This window comes from Elephas maximus, chromosome 13, assembly GCF_024166365.1.
Source record: "Elephas maximus indicus isolate mEleMax1 chromosome 13, mEleMax1 primary haplotype, whole genome shotgun sequence".
Lineage (NCBI taxonomy): Eukaryota > Metazoa > Chordata > Mammalia > Proboscidea > Elephantidae > Elephas > Elephas maximus.
Window position 1 is genome coordinate 21,754,501 of NC_064831.1, and position 22,271 is coordinate 21,776,771.

At 39.5% G+C, this 22,271-nt stretch overlaps 1 protein-coding gene across 4 annotated transcripts in view; it reads right to left on the reverse strand.

Annotated features, from left to right (window-relative positions):
• The window catches only part of TMEM144 (transmembrane protein 144), a 51,385-nt gene that overhangs the window by 19,323 nt on the left and 9,791 nt on the right, over positions 1–22,271 (reverse strand). For all 4 annotated transcript variants that reach the window (XR_007519930.1, XM_049906110.1, XM_049906109.1 and 1 more), the window contains exons 6-8: positions 8,243–8,324; positions 6,383–6,459; positions 3,903–4,021 (exon numbers count right to left, since the gene is read on the reverse strand). Coding sequence is in view for 3 of the 4 variants with exons in the window: in XM_049906110.1 (XP_049762067.1) it covers positions 3,903–4,021; positions 6,383–6,459; positions 8,243–8,324 (278 nt within the window). In the remaining variant the exon portion in view is untranslated. The remainder of the gene's footprint in view (positions 1–3,902; positions 4,022–6,382; positions 6,460–8,242; positions 8,325–22,271) is intronic.

A 22,271-nucleotide genomic window follows, 5' to 3' on the forward strand; every position in this document is an offset into this window, starting at 1 on the left:
GCGTGGATCATGACAAATTATGCATAACGTTGCGAAGAATGGCAATTCCAGAACACTTAATTATGCTCATGAGGAACCTGCACGTAGATTAGGAGGCAGTCCTTTGAACAGAACAATGGGACACTGCATAGTTTAAAAACAGGAAAGGTGTGCATCAGGGCTGTATTCTTTCACCATACTTATTCAATCTGTATGCTGAGCAAATAACCCAAGAACGTGGACTATAGGAAGAAGAATGGGCACCAGGATTGGAGAAAGACCTGTTAACAACCTTGCTTGTAGAAAGTGAAGAGGACTTGAAGCGCTTAGTGATGAAGATCAAAGACGACAGCATTCTGTATGGATTACACCTCAACGTAAAGAAAACAAAAATCCTTACAACTGAACCAAAAAGCAACATCATGATAAATGGAGGAAAGATTGAAGTTGTCAAAGATTTCATTTTACTTGGATCCACCATCAATGCCCATGGGAGCCCTCTCCTTCCCCGCTGCCAAAAAAAATTGCTGTCGAGTAGGTTCTGGCTCATAGTGACCCTAAAGGTCAGAGTAGAACTGCTCCTCAGGGTTTCCAAGGAGCTATTGGTGGATTTGAACTGTTGATCTTTTGCTCAGCAGCCAGGCTTTTAATCACTGTACCACAAGGGCTCCCTTGTGGGTGCAGTGGTCAGGAAATCAAATGACATGTTGTATTGGACAAACCTGCTGCTGCAAAAAAAAAAAAAAAATTTCTGCAAAGACCTCTTTAAATTGATGAACAGCAAAGATGTCACTTTGAGGACTAAGGTGTACCTGACCCAAGCCATGATATTTTCAATCACTTCATATGTATATGAAAGCTGGGCAGTGAATAAAGAAGACTGAAGAAGAATTGACACCTTTCAATTACGGTGTTGGTGAAGAATATTGAATATGCTATGGACTGCCAGGTGCTCCTTGGAAACTCTATGGGGCAGTTCTACTCTGTCCTATAGGGTTGCTATGAGTCATAATCGGCTCAAGGGCAGTGGGGTTGTTTTTTGGGTTATGGACTGCTAGAAGAACAAGCAAGCCTGTCTTGGAAGGAGTACAACCAGAATGATCCTTAGAGGCAAAGGTGGCAAGGCTTAGTCTCAAGTACTTTGGTCCTGTTATCAGGAGGGACCAGTCCCTGGACAATACATCATGTTTGGTAAAGTAGAGGGTCAGAGAAAAACAGGAAGACACTCATGAGATGGATTGACACAGTGGCTACAACAATGTTCTCAAGCATAACAATGATTGTGAAGATGGTGAAGGACCAGGCAGTGTTTTGTTCTGTTGTACATAGGGTTGCTATGAGTTGGATCCAACTCAACTGTACCTGACAACAACATTTAGACTTAATTTTACTAATGAGTCATTGTAGTAAATCACCAGGTAGATTGTGGTAGTATCAGGAGGAGTAAAAAAAAAAAACATTTGGGTGCTATCATATGGTCTATTGGTCAACGTGGAGACCAGCATATCTGTTGCAGATGATAGAAGTATATTCAGAAAGTTATTTCAAAGAGGGTTTTATTCAACTATTTATTATAAACCCAGTTACATGGGGGAGTTAGTCACACAGGATGATGGTGCAATCTCTGAGACACTTCAACTCTACTGTCTATTAAACAGATAGGACTCTAACCACACAGATGGGTGCACTCCAGGTTTCTGGTCAGAAATACTACATTGGGCTCAACGTTTCCCTCACCTAAAATTTTGACAAAGGTAAACCAGTTGTTGTTGAGTCAGCTCCAACTCATGGCGACCCCACATGTGTCAGAGTAGAACTGGGCTCCTTAGGTTTTTCAGTGGCTGATTTTTTGGAAATAGATCACCAGGCCTTTCTTCTGAAAATCCTCTGGGTGGATTTGAACTTCCAACCTTTTGAGGAGCAGCAGAGTGCATTAGCCCTTTGCACCACCGAGGGATTCCTTGATAAAGATAAGTGGCCATGTTTATGGGGGAAAGCTTGGAGGACAAGGAGTTTGTCTATTCTTCTAACATCTTAAATTCTACTTCTGGATCATATAAGAAAAATAGATCCACCTATTAAAAAAAATTTTGTTGTCAAGTCAATTCTGACTCATAGGAACCCTATAGGACAGAGTAGAACTGCCCCATAGGGTTTCCAACGAGTGACTGGTGGACTTGAACTGCCGACCCTTTGGTTAGCAGTCAGACATTTAACCACTGTGCCACCAGGGTGCCTCTGGATCACATAAGAACAACAGATCCCCCGGTGGACCACCACGAAAAGGTAGCACAGCATAGCAACCAAGAACACAGACTATCTGGATGCAAATCCTCATCTCACTACTAACTTTGGACCTCGTACAAGTTATCGGTCTCGCTTTTCTCAATTGTAAAATGAAGGTGATAATAACATGTAACTAATAAGATTTCTGTGAGGATTAACTAAATTAGTGTTCGTAAAGTGCTTAGAACAGTGCCTAGCACAGAGCACATACTACATATGTGTTTGTTAAATTAATGAAATAAAAAATAATGTTCCCTGTGTAGAATTATTTGTGAATAAACTGCACTAAAGTGTGTTTTTTCAGATTAGATTCAGGGTTGTCATAAGAAATGTTCCTAAGAATTCACCGTTGTATTGTGTGAAAAGATCGTTGAGGACATTGTTTACTACGTCCCAGTACCGAGAACAATGGTAATCCCCAACAGTTGGTTGTTTCTACCTTGTGTTCACTGAGTCATAAACTGATCTGATTTCCCTTATAAGCTAGACACAAGAAATCTTAGGGCTAAATTTATGGCTCGTTTCTACCAAGTGTATAAATGTGGTATAAAGTTTTTAGGCTTCTTCCTGGTTCTGTGTTATTTCATCACAGCTGTTCTTTATTCTCTCTTAATTTACCTTATGTTACTCTATTTATATTCATTTTTATTCTTTAAAAATTAAAGATAAAAATTCAGAAAAATATTTTCACAAAATCTTAATATTCTTATAAAAGAAAAAGAGAAATGAATAAAGGGTTTGAGTACTGTGTGTGTATATATATATATATAATGAGAAAAGAAAACTGTACTATCTACTCGGTCAATCCATTATTTTAAAGTCAAGTTTAAATCCCAACTTCATTAACCTCTCATGACTTTTGCCTTCCAAACTTCTCCTTCATCTGAACCTAGATTATATTAATCTTCTGTACCATTCAATTTAGCACTTTATTGTCCATGATTTCATACTCTTATCATTTTATGGGTATAAAACATGTTTCAACACTATTGTATATTCACTCTATAATATCGAGCATGGGATACACACACAAATGGAGTGATTATAAGACCCTGAAGTAGACACACTCTTATCCCCTTTTAAACTTGTATAAGGCTGCTGCACATAGGGCTGTATTTATGTCTGAGAGATTAATTTCATCATTGAAAACTGAGATACTCAGGAAGCATTATGTAGAGCCTTTCAGTGTACTACTCTGTATTTTAAAAATAATATCCTCTGACTAAATAGGCTGTAATTTGACCTTTAGGAACATTTACTTGATTTTAAAGCGCTATGTACTATACTTTAACCTTTTTTAAAAGAGGAGAATACATATTTTCTCAGAGATCATCAAACTAGAAAATAATCTCCATATCTCACTGGAAAGCCTAAAGCCATATGTTAAGATCCCAGTAGTCGAAACGAATCCTGACTAAATTTTATTATATCTGTATGTTAAAGATCACATGAAAATACTCAAACAATCCCTTATTATTATTTAGTCTTCAGTGCCTTTTAATTCATCACTCACAATGAAAAAGACCAAATCTATTCACCAGTGTTTACTATTACCATAATTCTTTTTACATTAAGTAGAAAAATATGTATTAATGAGTTCATTTATAAAGTGAAATAAGTGAGCTCTTTGACCTTACCATATTGACTTGCCCCTGCATATGCACTATCATTTCTTTTGCTGTGGTCCTTGATATAAATGATTGGCACAAACGTACATCCATAGAGTATTCCAGACATCACTGCAAGACTACAGCCCCTGGAAAAAAAAAAAAAAATCACTATTAATCTTGACCCAAAACAATATATCTGACGTACATACAAATGGAATCATAATTAAAACGTGCCTCAAAACGTAAATCACAAGGACTTCTGCCGAAATCACTCCATCTATCTCAAGCTCTGTGACTGGTGGAAGTCAAGGTGTCAAAGTGGTGTCAGGACTAAGAGTACAGCTTCTGTCCTCCGCTGTTCACGATTTACAGAAATTATAATGGGTTATCATTGTGAACTGTAGTTTTATAAATGAGGCTATTGCTGTCAGTATAAGTGCACATAAACAAATGCAGCTCTCTAATTAAACGGCAAGGTACCTGTGGACCAGCACTATGCCTCATGATTTCTTTTAAAACACTGTCTGATATCTAGCACAGGGCTGGAATAGACTAAGTGCTGGATACATTTTTGTTCAAAACAACCATTGAGGTCCGTAGACTCACCTATGCCTTAGTCAACTATAGCATGGACGAAAGGAAGTGCTGAGTTAGTTAAATAGTTCGCCTGGATATTTCAGGTAAAGTATTACTTTTTATAAGAAACTCTTTCATTTTAAGCACTGGAGCCATGCTGACTGTTCAGACTTAGGCCATATCTACATGAAGCAAGGTTTCCAGATGATTTTGTGGGAAGGTGATTAATATTTTGCAACAAGCAGTTCTTTTAATTTAATACAAAAGACAATGATGTGAAACAGGAAATTTTTAGCCAAAAACTCTCTCCTTCCAAATTTATGAATAAATCCCCAAAGTCTATTTTAATGGTGCTCTTTTTCTAAGAATATGAGACTGTAGCCATCCATAGATAGGTTCATCTGTTCTAGTCACACTGGAAATCCCTGCATTAGGGTGAAGCCTGGACTTCTTACTCCTGGAGGAGTGTCCTAAACGCAGACCAGACTCATAGACCAGGCCTGGCTAACTATACAACAAGCACAAAAGTTTTTCTTAAGAAATAACAATGGAGCAGATACTTTTTGAAAAACAAATGCTTTGTTGGAGAGATCTGTTTTATTATGAAGTACCACCTACAAAAACAACATTTATTTCTTCCAAAGTTGTTTGTTAGTTCATTCACTCACTCACTTAAATATTTATTGAGCACTTACTATGTGCCAAAGCCCTGGTGGTGTAGTGTTTAAGAGCTCGTTTGCCAACCAAAAGGTTGGCAGTTCAAATCCACCAGCTGCTCCTTGGAAACCCTATGGGGCAGTTCTACTCTGTCCTATAGGGTTGTTATGAGTCGGAATCGACTCGATGGCAACGGTTTTTTTCTTAATATGCCAGGCAGGGAGTCCCTGAGTGCACAAACATTGATATGCTCAGCTGCTAACTGAAAGGTTGGCAGTTTGAGTGCATTCGGAGGCCCCCTGGAAGAAAGGTCTGGTGATCTTCTGAAAAATCAGCCATTGAAAACTCCACGGAACAAAGTTCTACTGTGACACATATGGCATTACCATGAGTTGGACCTGACTTGACGCTACTGGTTTGGTTTTGGCTTTATGTGCCAGGCACTGCTTCCTTCCCACTGTGAAGACAGTGTACATACCATCAAAGGAAAAGCTTTATGTTGTTGAGGCAAAAGAAGGTGTCACCACATAAAGTCCCAAGCAGCCATTATTTGTACAATGCAAGCTGTATGTGATTACATATTTTCATATTTCCTTGCAAATAAAAACAAAGCTAAAATATAGCGGCTGATGTTGAGCCTAATTCTCCCAGTTTTATGGAGACGGTGGACATACGTAACATTCCATTGTATTTGACAATGAACGTCTTGGGATTATAAAACTGTCTAGCACACATGTGGAAGAACTGCAAGTGTAGAGAAGTGTGTTGCCCTGTTCAACTGTGACTGCTAAGAGCGCATTGATCACTGTACACTCTGGTCTAGTCTATCTCTTTTGGTTTAGGCACAAAAGTCTTGCAAATGGGGCTGCTTTTGTCATCTGGAAGCCCTGGTGGCGTAGTGGTTAAGAGCTATAGCTGTAACCAAAAGGTCGGCAGTTCAAATCTACCAGGCGCTCCTTGGAAACTGTACGGGGCAGTTCTACTCTGTCCTATAGGGTCACTTTGAGTTAGAATTGACTCGATGGCAACAGGTTTTTTTTTTTTTTTGTCAACTACTTATTGTCTAGACAGACTACACGAAAGCAGTTGAACTTAAGGACCTCTGTACCTAAAAATTCAGCAGGGGACAAAGAAAACTTCTCCTCCATGGAGTCAAGGAAGTCAAAGCTTGTTATGGAATTTAGATGAATATCACTTCACACCGGAAATCCTCAGACTGGCTTTAACCAAAGTATGAAACCAAGGAATAGAGCAAAGAAGTAGCCTCTGCTTACACTATGCGGTGTTGTACTGTAGAAAGTTTATCCACCCAGGAGTAATTAGGACAAGGATCTTGATTTGTGTTGATCGCCTGTTGAAAACATTGGCACAAAACAAAAGACAAACAAAAACAGTATTCTGTTGATAATCGCCCTGGTAACAAAAAGATTTCCCGTGCTTTTCTCTTCTCTCTCAAGCATCCTTTAAATATGAACATGCTACACAACACACTCTGAATCTGTATTTCCAGACTTAGCTATTTCTAAATCTGTTCCTCTTTCGATTACAATGTTTTGGTGTTTGGCAAATTCTCTGTTTAAATTTTCCCAGCTTAATATATGGCTATTTTGATATACCTATTAAAACTAACAAAAATTATTAACTCATGTTTCATCTAAGGAAAACTCAGGCTCTCTTAACACAGAATGGCTAAAATTAATCCAGAGTTTTTATACTGAATTAGCTAATAACATACTTGTAGCCATGTTTGAAAATTTGGCTAATATTCCAAGCCAGGAAAAATCATGGGAAAATTAATAATATCTCTATTATTAGTCATCTGCATCTCTTAGCTGGAGTCTGATGTTATACTTACACCACTCCTGCTTTGGTAAGAGATAAGAAACTAGATTGGGATTCTTTGTCATGGACCCAGTCTAGCTCTCCTTTGGAGATAATGCCTTCTTTCACAAGGGGATGATGATAGGTGGTGCATACTAACCACCCTGCTGTTCGCATATCTTTAAACCTAGTTTGCTTATAGTCTTCCCTCCTGCCTAAAAGAATCTAAGGCAGTTAACCTACTATGTATCTTTTACCAAGCTGTGTTTATTTTATTTTTATCCTTTTTTTTGAGGGGTGGATAGTTAGGAGGGTCTAGATCCCTGAAGGAGACAAGGAACCCCAGAAAACTTCATCTACTCTCCCTGAGACACTTTGCTGATTAGAGATGCCTATGGATTAATAAACTACTTTTTTTTTTTTTTTTCTGTCTTACACTTAAGCTAATTATTATTTAATTTAGTGTCAATGCAAATAAGGCTTCAGGCATCTTAGCTATAACAATTTTGATACGGGAAGGAGAAAAGAAGAAAAGATTAATTTTAAAGTAAGGAGAAGAGGCAGCACCTCGGAGCGAGGCTTCAGATTCAAAGGTCAGCTAGAGAGCCCTTGGCCTGTGGCAGGCAGAGGAGATGCTTGAAATAGAAAGAACTAGAATCTGGGCTCCTGGGAATGCAAGGTCCCCTTGAAATCACTTTTGTATACATAGCCAACCTCTTGGAAAGTTGTCCCTGTCTAACCCAGACTTGCCATTACAGACTTGATTCTCCAAGGTGAAGACAGTGACTTCTTATATATTCCCTATTTTTATCACTGAGTTGAGCAGGATATGGCATAAAAGAGAGGTTGAAAAACAAACAGAAGAAAATCATGTCCAATTTCTACTCTCACGTGTCTTCCGTTTGGTTGGCTTCCTTTCGTCTATCCCTCACCCCAGTATACTAGAAAATCTCTGTCCACCTCCTTTCTAAAGTTACTCTCATATTCCTCTAAAGTATTTAGGGTTCCCCTGTTGCAGAAAGCTTTAAACCCATTCCAAAATACAAGGCTGTGTACACGTCTCTAAGTAGAGGTTACTATTATTAAAATTAACTCAACCTCTGTGCTTGCTGAGAAGCTTTACTTTGGAAACACTGATGAATTGCTACACAGCCAGAATAAATATGCTGAGATATTTTATATAGCCCTGGTTGAAAAATAACAATAATAAAAAAATGCCTTCTCATTTCTTTCAAATCTGTGCTTCTTCCTTTCACCTTAATTTTAAGTTTCAAATCAAGCTGTCTCAGTACACTATTATATACCATACTCACATGCTCTGACATTAAGGGTGTGGTATCCATGGGACACGTGTTACTTGGTATTTCACTTTTGATGAACAAAAATATGAAAGCACTGCAAAGAAAAGAAATTTTAATGACATTTATCTTACTCTTGGTTCCTAATTAAGCTGCCCAATTTCTAAGAGAAAACATAGCTTAAATCATCAAGTCCTGCTAATACGATGATTCCTTCCAGTGTGGGCCCTTCAGTGGTCCTGCCATTTCTCCACAACTGCCATTCTCTTGGATGTCTCTCATGTTCCTTAACTGCAACAGGTCAAAAGCTAAACTTACAAGCCTTCCCCCCTTACCAGCTCTCTCTCCTGATCTCATTATTTTAGTCAATGCCCTCATCCTTCCTTTTATTCCTGCTTCACCTGGAATCAAATAATAAGATAAATGCAGGTAAAAACTACAGCAAAATAATATTTCTCTTCTGTTACATGGACCAGCCCCCAAAAGTTCAGCAATATCCTCAGTTGGCAAACTGTAGAAGACAAGCATCTCATATGTCGCTGATGTGCGTGCAGAATGGTGTAGCTCCCATGGAGGGGAATCTGGGCCTGTCTACCAAAGCCACAGATGTGCCCACCACTGGCCTGAGCAACACTGCTCTGGACACTCTCACACAGGTGCACCCCATCAGGTGAGGTTACCTGCATGGCCACACGATGGAATACTACACAGCTGTAGAAAAGGAATGTGGATGAACTCTCTGCTCTAATATGGAAAGATTGCTGGGATATATTTTGAGAGAAAAAAACAGTCCAATGCTTTTTTTTTTTTTTTCTTTAACATCTCTCTCATAGCACACTCTCTATGCTTGTCCAGTATCTTTGTAACAAATGCCTCACTGACTATTGACTTTTGAACTATTTAGATAAATTAAAATATCTTAATGTACTTAAGTTATTTAACTTAAGAAAACTAAAACTTCGGTATAATTTTGACTTATTATTCCCTTTTTTAGTACTTTTGAATATATCCGCATGGTTTAAAAGTTAAAACAATATAAGTTTTCAGAGCACTTATGAGACTGAAATAGGGTAGCTAGGTAGGTGCTATCTTTTGTACAAAATTTCTTAGCTGGCTTCATTAGTTCAGTCACTTGCTTTAAAATTTGAATGGCTGTGTATTCCCTTTCATATGAAATTTAACTTTTCTTTTTGATTTTTATTGCTCGCTGCATTTTGCTCCACCCAACATTTCTAAATATAATTTTCCACATGAACTTTCATTCCTAACAACTTCCTGCTCTTAGTCCTTCATCACTTCCAATTTTTCCCTTAGCTGGCCACACCACGCCTTCTTCTCTTCCCACCCAAATTAAAACAGAAATCACATGCTGCTTGTGAGGAGAGAACTTCACCTCAGGCCCTCCTCACTGAATCTTCCTTTTCTGAATTCCCGCAGCACTAAGAACCATCACTATACAATCCAAACCATTTGCTACAATTCCATGTTAATCTTTTCTCTCCAAAGATTTTCTAATTCAATAGAGAATAGGAGCTACATCTAATCTTTCCTTCAGGGTCCTCAAAGTACTGAACACAGTAAAATGGAATGGGTAAAGCCTAATTAGATGTATACATAGTCATATATATGTGTATGTATATGTATATGTGTATGCCCACAGTCATGCTTTGAATTGTGCCCCTCAAAACGTATGTCAGTTTGTCTAGTCCATGATTCCCAGCATTCACAATTCTGGGTATTGTGTGACTGTCCACCATTTTGTCATCTGATATGATTTTCCTATGTGTTGTAAATCCTACCTCTAAGATGTTAATGAGGTGGAATTAATAGCAGTTACGTTAATGAGGCAGGACTCAATTTACAAGATTAGGTTGTGTTTTAAGTCAATCTCTTTTGAGATATAAAAGAGAGAAGCGAGCAGAGAGGCATGGGGACAGCATACAACCAAGAAACAAGAGCTAGAAGAATAGTTTGTTCTTTGGCTCTGGGGTCGCTATACTGAGAAGCTCCTCCACCAGCGACGACTGATGACAAGCACCTTCCCCCAGAGTTTACAGAGAGAAAGCCTTCCCTTGGAGCTGGCACCCTGAATTCAGCCTTCCAGACTGTGAGAGAATAAATATCTTTGTTAAAGCCATCCACTTGTGGTATTTCTGTTATAGCAGCACTAGATGACTAAGATACCCGTGTATGTGTAATTTTGAAAGCTACATATATAGATGTTGCAATCGCATATACATTACATAGATGTTGCATATATTAGATGCAATATAATATCTACATACATCAGATGTTGCAATTGTATTTTTTTTTTTCCCAAAAGTATGCAATGAAAACCCTCTACTTGGTATAGATTTGTATGTTTTTCTAATTAAAAAAAAACACAGGATGATATGCTAGGGAGAGAGTAACATGACTTGATTTAACAGCAGATGTGAAGAAGCAGTACTGGCAAAAGAAAAGAACAGCATCAGGGAAATTAGAAATGTGAGATTATTACAACTGTGGATGGGTGGGTAGGTAGTAAGGGACTGATGAAAAGGAGAAAAAGAACTTGAGAAACATTCAGAACAAATTTTAAATAATTACATATGATCTGGGTATAAACAGAAGACAATAAAGATGACTGAGATTTTGAATTTGAATGGCCTCCTATTGAGAGAGGGAGCTCGGAGGGGAACTAGTTTGCAGGGAATGGAAAACGAAGAAAAGTAATTCTGTTTGGGGAAATGTTGCAGGTAAAGAGGAAGGAACCAAGTCCAGTGTTCGTGGAGTGACCAGGCAGGATTCCCTTACACAGTTATTTCACATTTGATTGAGTAGGGCGCACCTGTGGGGTATCCGCGTAGAGGTGTTTAGCCTGGTTTGTGGTTAGGTAGAAGGATCCTAGCTCTGAGGAAAAGTAATGGCTAGAAACAAAGCTTTGGGTTTCCTCACAACATCAAAGCTGAAGCTGTGGGAGTAAACACATCTCTCCAGGGAAAAAAAGAGAAAATGGGGAGCTGAATCTTGGGGATAATCCAAAGGACATTTTTTCTTGAATAAAAGGAGAATCTGCCTTTTTATGAGCTCTGACCTCTGGATCTTCATTAAAGCCAATGTTTCAGAGGGTGTCCTGGGTATTGTCTCTCTGCGTCAGCTCCACTCCCACCCTGGTATATCCTTTCCTGCTGTTGTTGTTAGCTGCCGTCGAGTCAGCCCCCAAATCATGGTGACCCCATGCACGAAGGAACACTACGCTGCTCGGTACTATGCCGTAATCAGTTGGGGATCAGACTGGTGTGACCCATAGGGTTTTCACTGGCCGATTTTCAGAAGTAGATCACCAGACCTTTCTTCCTAGTCCATCTTAGTCTGGAAACTTTGCTGAAACCCATTCAGCATCGTAGCAACACACAAGCCCCCACTGACAGGCGGGTGGTGTCTGAGCACGAGGCGCGTTGTCTGGAAAGCCAACCAGGGTCTCCGTCATGGAAGGAGAGAATTCTACCGCTGGGCCACTGATGTCTCACTGAACCTGTTTCCCAGACTCTGTTGGCAGCGTGTTCCATTTAGGTTCTGCCAATGGAGGCACCTGCATATAAGATTGAGAGGTGGACGAAGTCACTCTATTTTGGAGGGAGCTCCAGTAACTCCAGCAGCAATGGTAGCTCAGGATAGAGGCAAATACTGGCTGCAGTGTGGGCTCCAGGGCTTTGGGTAATGCATCCCTTTTTTTTTTGCTTCATTGGGCCTCAAAGCACTTTTGTGAACAATCTCCAGAATTCAATCCACTGCTATCAAAAATACCTAAGGTGGCTGTGGTCTTACAGAATGACTGATACTTACTTCATATATCACCAGGGAAAACGTCAGGCTAGAAATTATTAACCCAATCTTTTAAACATTGGTCAGTGCAGTGGAGCAATAAGAAACTAAAAAAGGAAAGCAACACCCTAAACCAACATAACCATATTTCAATTTTCCTTACAGTGATCCAGAAGCTCCAGGTTTTTAAAATGAATCCCCGTTAGAACAAACTGATTGAACTGAGTTAAGATAACGAAAAGACAGATCCCAGAAATCTCTCTCAGTGAAAAACAGAAGGGAACCTAGATGAATTAGAGGAAGACATAACTGCTTTTCCCGGGCACAGGCCAAGCCCCAAACGAAGCTGCATGATCCTGAGGTGCACTGACAGGTTGAACATGGAGCTAAGCGCAACTGCCCAAAGGGGAAAGAGTAACTGGACATGGACTAGTTATTAATAAAAATAATGATTATTATAAAGAAGCTAGCTAACATATAGGTCATTACACATGCCCAGTACTATGCAAAGCACTTAACAAATTTTATTTTATTTAATCCTCAATATATCTTATGAAATTGGTACTATTATCATCCATTATCCTCACTTTACAGAAGAAGAAACCAAGGTTTAGAGAAATAATTTGTCCAAGGTCACGTAAGTAGAAGCGGTAGAACATAAATAATTGATTTGTAATTTCAGAGAATGTACTATTTCTAAAGAAAGAAACGTGGCGAAAAACAATGCTTCACGGACTGGGAAAAGTAGCCTTAAATGGTCATAAAGTCAAAACTAAGGCATGCAACATTTGGGTGTAAAGAAATTGTTTTTAAGAGTTATTCGGAGCCAGAATGCTGTGTGAGTTGTACAAAATACAGAAAACTGCCTCAAACTAAAAATGTCAGGAATCTGCATTTTAGAATAATCTATGTTATTTCTTCTCCAGTTGGCCCGGGACTACTCTCTAAGGCAACATTTCAATGACAAAGAGATTGTTCCAGAATGTGGCTGGGGAAAAGCCATCATTGCCAGAGGGCTGGAAATATACTGTTCTTTCCCTAAAGAATAAAAAAAAGTACTAAAATCTTTGCAGGCAGTGCTATTAATTATGTGAAACTCTGACAGGGACTATAAACAGAGGCCTGAGAGGAAAAGAGACTTAATTTAAGGTGACTTAGTTCCTGTTAGAATTTTATTGGTGAAACACTACCACGTAGAGATCTAAAGTCATTTTCATCCTCATATAGGTACATACACTTAGGACACAGATTATTCAAAAGGATATGTGTTTTCACAGGTGAGAGAGTGGTTATCTAGCTGGGTTAAGAAGAGTGAGTGAAGTGACAGGAAAGTGGAAGGTGGGTGGTAAAGAGTGAGAAATACATAGATGAGAGAATCAATAGCTATGCCAATGGCATCAGAAGCCAGCATATATTTATCTGTATGGTGTTTTTTAAGAGTCCCTGGGGCGTGCAAGCAGTTAACGCACTTGTCTGCTAACAAAAAGGTTGAACATTCCAGAGCACCTATAAGCACCTAGGAGGTAAAACCTGGTGATCTACTTCCAAAAAATCAGCCATCGAAAACCCTATGGAGCACATTTCTACTCTGACACACATAGGGTAGCCATGAAGCTGAATCGACTTAATGGCAACTAGTAGTACATGTATAGCATTTTTTAGTTTGCAAAACATTTTAATATGCTATTTGATTCTATCAGGCGCTCCTTGGAAACTCTAGGGGGCAGTTCTACTCTGTCCTATAGGGGCGCTATGAGTTGGAATTGACTTGATGGCACTGGGTTTTTTATTTGATTCTAATTTATAAGCTATATGTTGACTGTCTATTTATTACAGATAATGACACTGAGCTTCAAAGCAGTTAAATGATTTTCCCAGGGTCTCAGTGGTTTTGATAGCTAAAATGGGATTCCTGACCCCAGATCTAGTGCTTTCTGTCCTCGAAAGCTGACTTTGTCATTGTAAATGAAGAACTTGAGGAAAAGTCATGCGTACTCTTGTAATGCAGATTTTAAAAAATGTAAACACATCCAGACAAAAAACCAAACCCACGGCTACTGAGTTGGTTTCAACTACTTGTGACCCTATGTGTTACAGGGTAGAGCTGTTCCATAGGATTTTCTTGGCTATTATCTTTACTGAAGCAGGCCTTTCTTCCATGTTCTACTGGGTGGGTTCAAGCCAAACTTGAGGTTAGTAGTTGAGTGCAAACTTTTTGTGCCACCCATGGAACTTAAAAAAAAAAAGTATTCTAGGAAGGAGGGGCCAAGATGGCTGACTAGGTAAAAGCTACCGTGGATCCCTTCTGCAACAAAGACTCGGAAAAACAAGTGAATCGATCACATACATGACAATCTACAAACTCTGACCATTAAACACAGATCTAAAGAGTTGACCTGAGTGACAGGGAGCAAAAAGCTGCGCCCTAAAGCAGCAAACGCCTCTGGAACCGGCACCCTACTCCACAGTCTTGAGCCCTCGCGGTTCCTTGGTGCCAAGTGGCAGGGCTGATTGCGGCTTGCTGAGGCGGGGCAGGCACAGGACACAGCCCTAATCCCTAGCCCCCTGGGTTAACCTCAGTAGAGACTCAGCCAGGGCAAGCAGGCTGCACAATGAAGCGGCTAACGAGAGAATGAGCAACCACGGGGAAGGAGCGACTGTTTTCGGAGCCTGGAGCCAGGATCCCAGTCAGAAAACCATAGCGCAAGGCTTTGGACTGGGTGCAGGGGAGCTGAGCACTGCTTCCGGAGATGGCGCAAAAATGGGACACAGCCCTAGCCCCCTGAAGTGACCTCGGGGGAAGCCCAGCCAATACATGCAGGCAGTACAATGACGCGGCTGGCAGGAGAAGTCACTGGGGGGTAGCGACTGGTTTTGGAGCCTGGAGTGCAGCATCCCAGCTGGGGAACCTTGACACGGGGCTTTGGACTGAGAGCGGAAATGCTGACCATGGCTTCTGAAACAGCACAAGCACAGGATACAGGTCTGACCCTCCGGGGCAATCTCGACCCAGCCAGCGCACACAGGCTACACACCCCTCGGGAATCTCACATAAAACAGTCATCACCAAGCAAGATAAGTAACTTTGTCTATATTCCTGGGTGCTACTCTCTCCTATCTATCTGATCCCTCCCCCCCGCTTCCCAGGCGTCTTCATTAACATTGGAATTTCCTGGGCCAGAGAGTGAAGTGCTCTGCGTTTTTTTTTTTTTTCTTTTCCTAACCCATTCTCCTGGCCTGAGAGAAGCAGCTACGAAAAACCCAGGGACCAAAAATCCTTCCCTGACTTCCCTAAATTGGAATAAAAATACAGAACCAGCTCCAGCCAAGCATATGAGATACACAGTCTTTGGCTTTCATCCCTACAGGGAACAAGGTGGCTATTGTACTGCAAAGGCAATTCTGAAAGAGATCTGACTGTAATTGTTTTAGCTGATCACTGGAAAGACGTTTTCCAGGTCTGATATCTCTACCTATTAAACAGAGCCCTCACTGATCCACAACAGGGAACTGAGGGCTGAAGCTCCACCCAAACCACCTAGCCACCTCCCAAAGGGGTCTGAGAATACTGACACCTTCCAATCCTTAGAGGTACATGCATTGGGTGCCTAAGGTACAGCTGCAGAGCCCACCCACCAAAGTGCTTTAGGAATAGAGACACTCCTACCTCACTGGCATATGGGGGAAGGCTGTCAGCACCCTGCCCCCACAGGAGTGTGACCCCGTGCTGCTACTAGAATCTGGTGCACACAACTATCACCACTACTCCTCTAAGCGAATAGGTGACAGTCTACCCCACACACTTGGTGACCCAAAATCAGATTCTACTCAAGAATAGTGAATGGACTCTTAGGCTTATATTTCTGGTACTGGCCCAAACCAGCTGGTGATAGGACATAAGTGATTCAAAGGCTACAACAATCAAGACAGAGCAATCTAGTAGCCCAGCTGCGTATACTGAAAGAAAACAAAACAAGATAAGACTCAGTGAGCAAATATAAAATAAATCATTACAATATCTTATAAATGGCTCGGAGACAGCAGTCGATATCAAACCACATAAAGAAGTAGACCATGATTGCTTCTACAACTCCCCAAATCAAAGAATCAAAATCTTTCCCAAATGAAGATTCAATCCTGGAATTGCCAGATGCAGAATATAAAAAAAATTATATACAGAATGCTTCAAGACGTCAGGGATGACCTCAGAAATGAAATAAGGCAATCTACAGAAAAAGTCAAGGAACACACTGATAAAGCAGTTGAAGAAATCAAAAAGGTTATTCAAGAGCATAGTTGAAAAATTGATAAGCTGCAAGAATCCATAGAGAGCATTCAGAAATACAAAAGATTAACAGTAAAATAACAGAATTAGACAACTCAAAGGAAGTCAGAGGAGCAGAATCGAGCAACTGGAATGCAGAGTGGGGGAGGTGGAGGATAAAGCAATTGGCACCAATATAATTGAAGAAAAATCAGAAAAAATAATTAAAAAAAAATGAAGAAACCCTAAGAATCATGTGGAAGTCTATCAAGAATAACTTGCGTGTAATCGGAGTTTCAGAAGAGGGAGGGATAACAGAAAATACAGAGAGAATAGCTGAAGATCTATTGGCAGAAAGCTTCCCTGGCATCATGAAAGACAAAAGGATTATATCTATCCAAGATGCTCATTGTACCCCATATAAGATTGATCCAAAAAGAAAATCACCAAGGCATATTATCATCAAACTTGCCAAAACCAAAGATAAAGAGAAAATTTTAAAGGCAGCCAGGGATAAAAGAAAAGTCTCCTACAAGGGAGAATCAATAAGTTCAGATTACTCAGCAGAAACCATGCAGGCAAGAAGGAAATGGGATGACATATATAGAGCACTGAAGGAGAAAAACTGCCAGCCAAGGATCATATATCCAGCAAAACTCTCTCTCAGATACCGAGGTGAAATTAAAACATTTACAGATAAACACAAGCTTAGAGAATTTGCAAAAACCAAACCAAAGCTACAAGAAATACTAAAGGAAATTGTTTGGTCAGAAAATCAATAATATCAGATACCAACACAAGGTCACAGAACAGAACATCCTGATATCAACTCAAATAGGGAAATCACAAAAACAAATTAAGATTAATTTTAAAAAGAAAAAAAATGCTCAAAACAGGGAATCATTGAAGTCATTATGTAAAAGATCACAATAATCAAAAAAAATCAAAAAGAGGCACTAAATACAGGAGGCATAGATCTTCCAAATGGAGAGGAAAACAAGGCAATATAGGATGATACAAGCTAGGTTTTTACTTAGAAGAACAGGGGCAAATATTAAGGTAGCCACAAAGAGGTCTAACAATTCCATAATTCAATATAAAAGCCAAGAAAAACATAACAACTCAGCAAACATAATTTCAACTACTATGAAAATGAGGAATACAAAATTTACAAAGAAAAACATCTCGGCACAAAAAAGTAAGTGGAAAAATGAAATTGTCAACAACACACACAAAAAGGCATCAAAATGACAGCACTAAACACATACTTATCTATAATTACGCTGAATGTAAATGGACTAAATGCACCAATAAAGAGACAGAGAGTCTCAGACTGGATAAAGAAACACGATCCGTCTATATGCTGCCTCCAAGAGACACACCTTAGCCTTAGAGACACAAACAAACTAAAACTCAAAGGATGGAAAAAAATATACCAAGCTAACAACAATCAAAAAACAGTAGGAGTGGCAATATTAATTTCTGACAAAATAGACTTTAAAGTTAAATCCACCACAAAGGATAAAGAAGGACACTATATAATGATTAAAAGGACAATTGACCAGGAAGATATAACCATATTAAATATTTATGCACCCAATGACAGGGCTGCAAGATACATAAAACAAACTTTATCAGAACTGAAAAGTGAGATAGACACCTCCACATTTATAGTAGGAGACTTCAACACACCACTTTCAGAGAAGGATAGTACTTCCAGTAAGAAGCTCAATAGAGACACGGAAAACCTAATCGCTACAATCAACCAACTTGACCTCATAGACTTATACAGAACACTCCACCCAACTGCTGCAAAGTATACTTTTTTTTCTAGTGCACATGGAACACTGTCTGGAATAAACCACATATTAGGCCATAAAACAAACCTTTGCAGAATCCAAAACATCAAAATACTACAAAGCATCTTCTCAGACCACAAGGCCATAAAAGTAGAAATCAATAAGAGAAAAATCAGGGAAAAGAAATCAAATATTTGGAAACTGAACAATACCCTGCTCAAAAAAGACTGGTTTATAGAAGACATTAAGGAGAGAATAAAGAAATTCATAGAATGCAACGAGAATGAAAACTCTTCCTATCAAAACCTCTGGGACACAGCAAAAGCAGTGCTCAGAGGCCAATTTATATCGATAAATGCACACATACATAAAAAAAAAAAGAGCCAAAATCAGAGAACTGTCCCTACAACTTGAACAAATAGAAAGTGAGCAACAAAAGAATCCATCAGGCACCAGAAGAAAACTAATAATAAAAATTAGAGCTGAACTAAATGAATTAGAGAACAGAAAAACAATTGAAAGAATTAACAAAGCCAAAAGCTGGTTCTTTGAAAAAATTAACAAAATTGATAAACCACTGGCCAGACTGACTAAAGAAATACAGGAAAGGAAACAAAGAATCCTCATAAGAAATGAGATGGGCCATATCACAATAGACCCAACTGAAATTAAAAGAATCATATCAGATTATTACGAATAATTGTACTCTAACAAATTTGAAAACCTAGAAGAAATGGATGAATTCCTAGAAAAACACTACCTACCTAAACTAACACCAGCAGAGGTAGAACAACTAAATAGACCCATCACAAAAGAAAAGATTGAAAAGGTAATCAAAAAACTCCCAACAAAAAAAAAGCCCTGGCCCGGACGGCTTCACTGCAGAGTACTACCAAACTTTCAGAGAAGAGTTAACACCACTACTGCTAAAGGTATTTCAAAGCATAGAAAATGGTGGAATACCACCTAACTCATTCTATGAAGCCAGCATATCCCTGATACCAAAACCAGGTAAAGACGCCACAAAACAAGTAAATTACAGACCTATATCCCTCATGAACATAGATGCAAAAATCCTCAACAAAATTCTAGCCAATAGAACTCAACAACATATAAAAAAAATTATCCACCACGACCAAGTGGGATTTATGCCAGGTATGCAAGGTTGGTTCAATATGAGAAAAACCATTAATGTAATCCACCATATAAATAAAACAAAAGACAAAAACCACATGATCTTATCAATTGATGCAGAAAACACATTTGATAAAGTCCAACACCCATTCATGATAAAAACTCTCAGCAAAACAGGAATTGAAGGAAAATTCCTAACATAATAAAGGGCATCTATACAAAGCCAACAGCCAGCATCATTCTAAATGGAGAGAGCCTGAAAGCATTTCCCTTGAGAACAGGAACCAGACAAGGATGCCCTTTATCACCGCTCTTATTCAACACTGTGCTAGAGGTCCTAGCCAGCACAATTAGGCTAGACGAAGAAATAAAGGGCATCCGGATTGGCAAGAAAAAAGTAAAATTATCTCTATTTGCAGATGACATGATGTTATACACAGAAAACCCTAAGGAATCCTCCAGAGAACTACTGAAACTAATAGAACAGTTCGACAGAGTTTCAGGTTACAAGATAAACATACAAAAATCAGTTGGATTCCTCTACATCAACAAAAAGAACATCGAAGAGGAAATCACCAAATCAATACCATTCGCAGTAGCCCCCAAGAAGATCAAATACTTAGGAATAAATCTTGCCAAAGATGTAAAAGACCTATACAATGAAAACTACAAAGTACCAGTGCAAGAAACTAAAAGGGATGTACATAATTGGAAAAACATACCTTGCTCATGGATAGAAAGACTTAACAGTAAAAATGTCTATTCTACCGAAAGCCATCTATATATAGAATGCACTTCCTATCCAAATTTCAACATTTTTTAAAGTGATGGAGAAACAAATCACCAACTTCATATGGAAGGGAAACAAGCCCCAGATAAGTAAAGCATTACTGAAAAAGAAGAAGAAAGTGGGAGGCCTCACTCTACCTGATTTTAGAACATATTATACAGCCACAGTAGTCAAAACAGCCTGGTACTGGTACAACAACAGGCACATAGACCAATAGAACAGAATTGAGAACCCAGATATAAATCCATCCACATATGAGCAGCTGATATTTGACAAGGCCCAGTGTCAGTTAATTGGGGAAAAGATAGTCTTTTTAACAAACAGGGCTGGCATAACTGGATATCCATTTGCAAAAAAGTGAAACAGGACCCATACCTCACACCATGCACAAAAACTAACTCCAAGTGGATCAAAGACCTAAACATAAAGACTAAAACGATAAAGATCATGGAAGAAAAATTAGGGACAACGTTAGGAGCCCTAATACAAGGCATAAACAGAATACAAAACATTACTAAAAATGATGAAGAGACACCAGATAACTGGAAGCTCCTAAAAATCAAACACCTATGCTCATCTAAAGACTTCACCAAAAGAGTAAAAAGACCGCCTACAGATTGGGAAAAAATTTTCAGCTATGACATCTCCGACCAGCGCCTGATCTCTAAAATCTATATGATCCTGTTAAAACTCAACCACAAAAAGACAAACAACCCAATCAAAAAGTGGGCAAAGGATATGAACACGCGCTTCACTAAAGAAGATATTCAGGCAGCTAACAGATACATGAGAAAATGCTCTCAATCATTAGCCATTAGAGAAATGCAGATCAAAACTACGATGAGATTCCATCTCACTCCAACAAGGCTGGCATTAATCCAAAAAACGCAAAATAATAAATGTTGGAGAGGCTACGGAGAGATTGGAACTCTTATACATTGCTGGTGGGAATGTCAAATGGTACAACCACTTTGGAAATCTATCTGGTGTTTCCTTAAAAAGTTAGAAATAGAACTACCATACAACCCAGAAATCCCACTCCTCGGAATATAACCTAGAGAAATAAGAGCCTTTACACGAACAGATATATGCACACCCATGTTTATTGCAGCTCTGTTTACAATAGCAAAAAGCTGAAAGCAACCAAGGTGTCCATCAACGGATGAATCAATAAATAGATATTCACACAATGGAATACTACGCATCGATAAAGAACAGTGACGAATCTGTGAAACATTTCATAACATGGAGGAACCTGGAAGGGATTATGCTGAGTGAAATCAGTCAGAGGCAAAAGGACAAATATTGTATAAGGCCACTATTATAAGATCTTGAGAAATAGTATAAACTGAGAAGAACACATTCTTTTGTGGTTATGAGAGGGGGGAGGGTGGGAGAGTGGGAGAGTGTCGTTTACTGATTAGATAGTAGATAAGAACTACTTTAGGTGAAGGGAAGGACAATACTCAATACAGGAAAGGTCAGCTCAACTGGACTGGACCAAAAGCAAAGAAGTTTCCAGGAGAAACTGGTGTTTCGAAGGTCAGCGGAGCAAGGGCAGGGGTTTGGGGACTAGGGCTTCAGGGGACACCTAAGTCAATTGGCAAAATAAATTCTATTAAGAAAACATTCTGCATCCCACTTTGAAGTGTGGTGTCTGGGGTCTTAAATGCTAACAAACGGCCATCTAAGATGCATCAATTGGTCTCAACCCAACTGGATCAAAGGAGAATGAAGAACACCAAGGTCACCAGATAATTATGAGCCCAAGAGACAGAAACGGCCACATGAACTAGAGACTTACATCATCCTGAGACCAGAAGAACTAGTTGGTGCCCGGCCACATCCGATGACTGCCCTGACAGGGGGCACAACAGAGAACCCCTGAGAGAGCAGGAAAACTGTGGGATGTAGACCCCAAATTCTCATAAAAAGACCAGACTTAATGGTCTGACTGAGACTAGAAGAATCCCAGTGGTCATGGTCCCCAAACCTTCTGTTGGCCCAGGACAGGAACCATTCCCGAAGGCAACTCATCAGACATGGAATGGACTGGACAATGGGTTGGAGAGAGATGCTGATGAGGAGTGAGCTACTGGTATCAGGTGGACACTTGAGACTGTGTTGGAATCTCCTGTCTAGAGGGGAGATGGGAGGGTAGAGAGGGTTAGAAACTGGTAAAAGGGTCATGAAAGGAGAGACTGGAAGGAGGGAGTGGGCTGACTCATTAGGGGGAGAGTAAACGTAAGT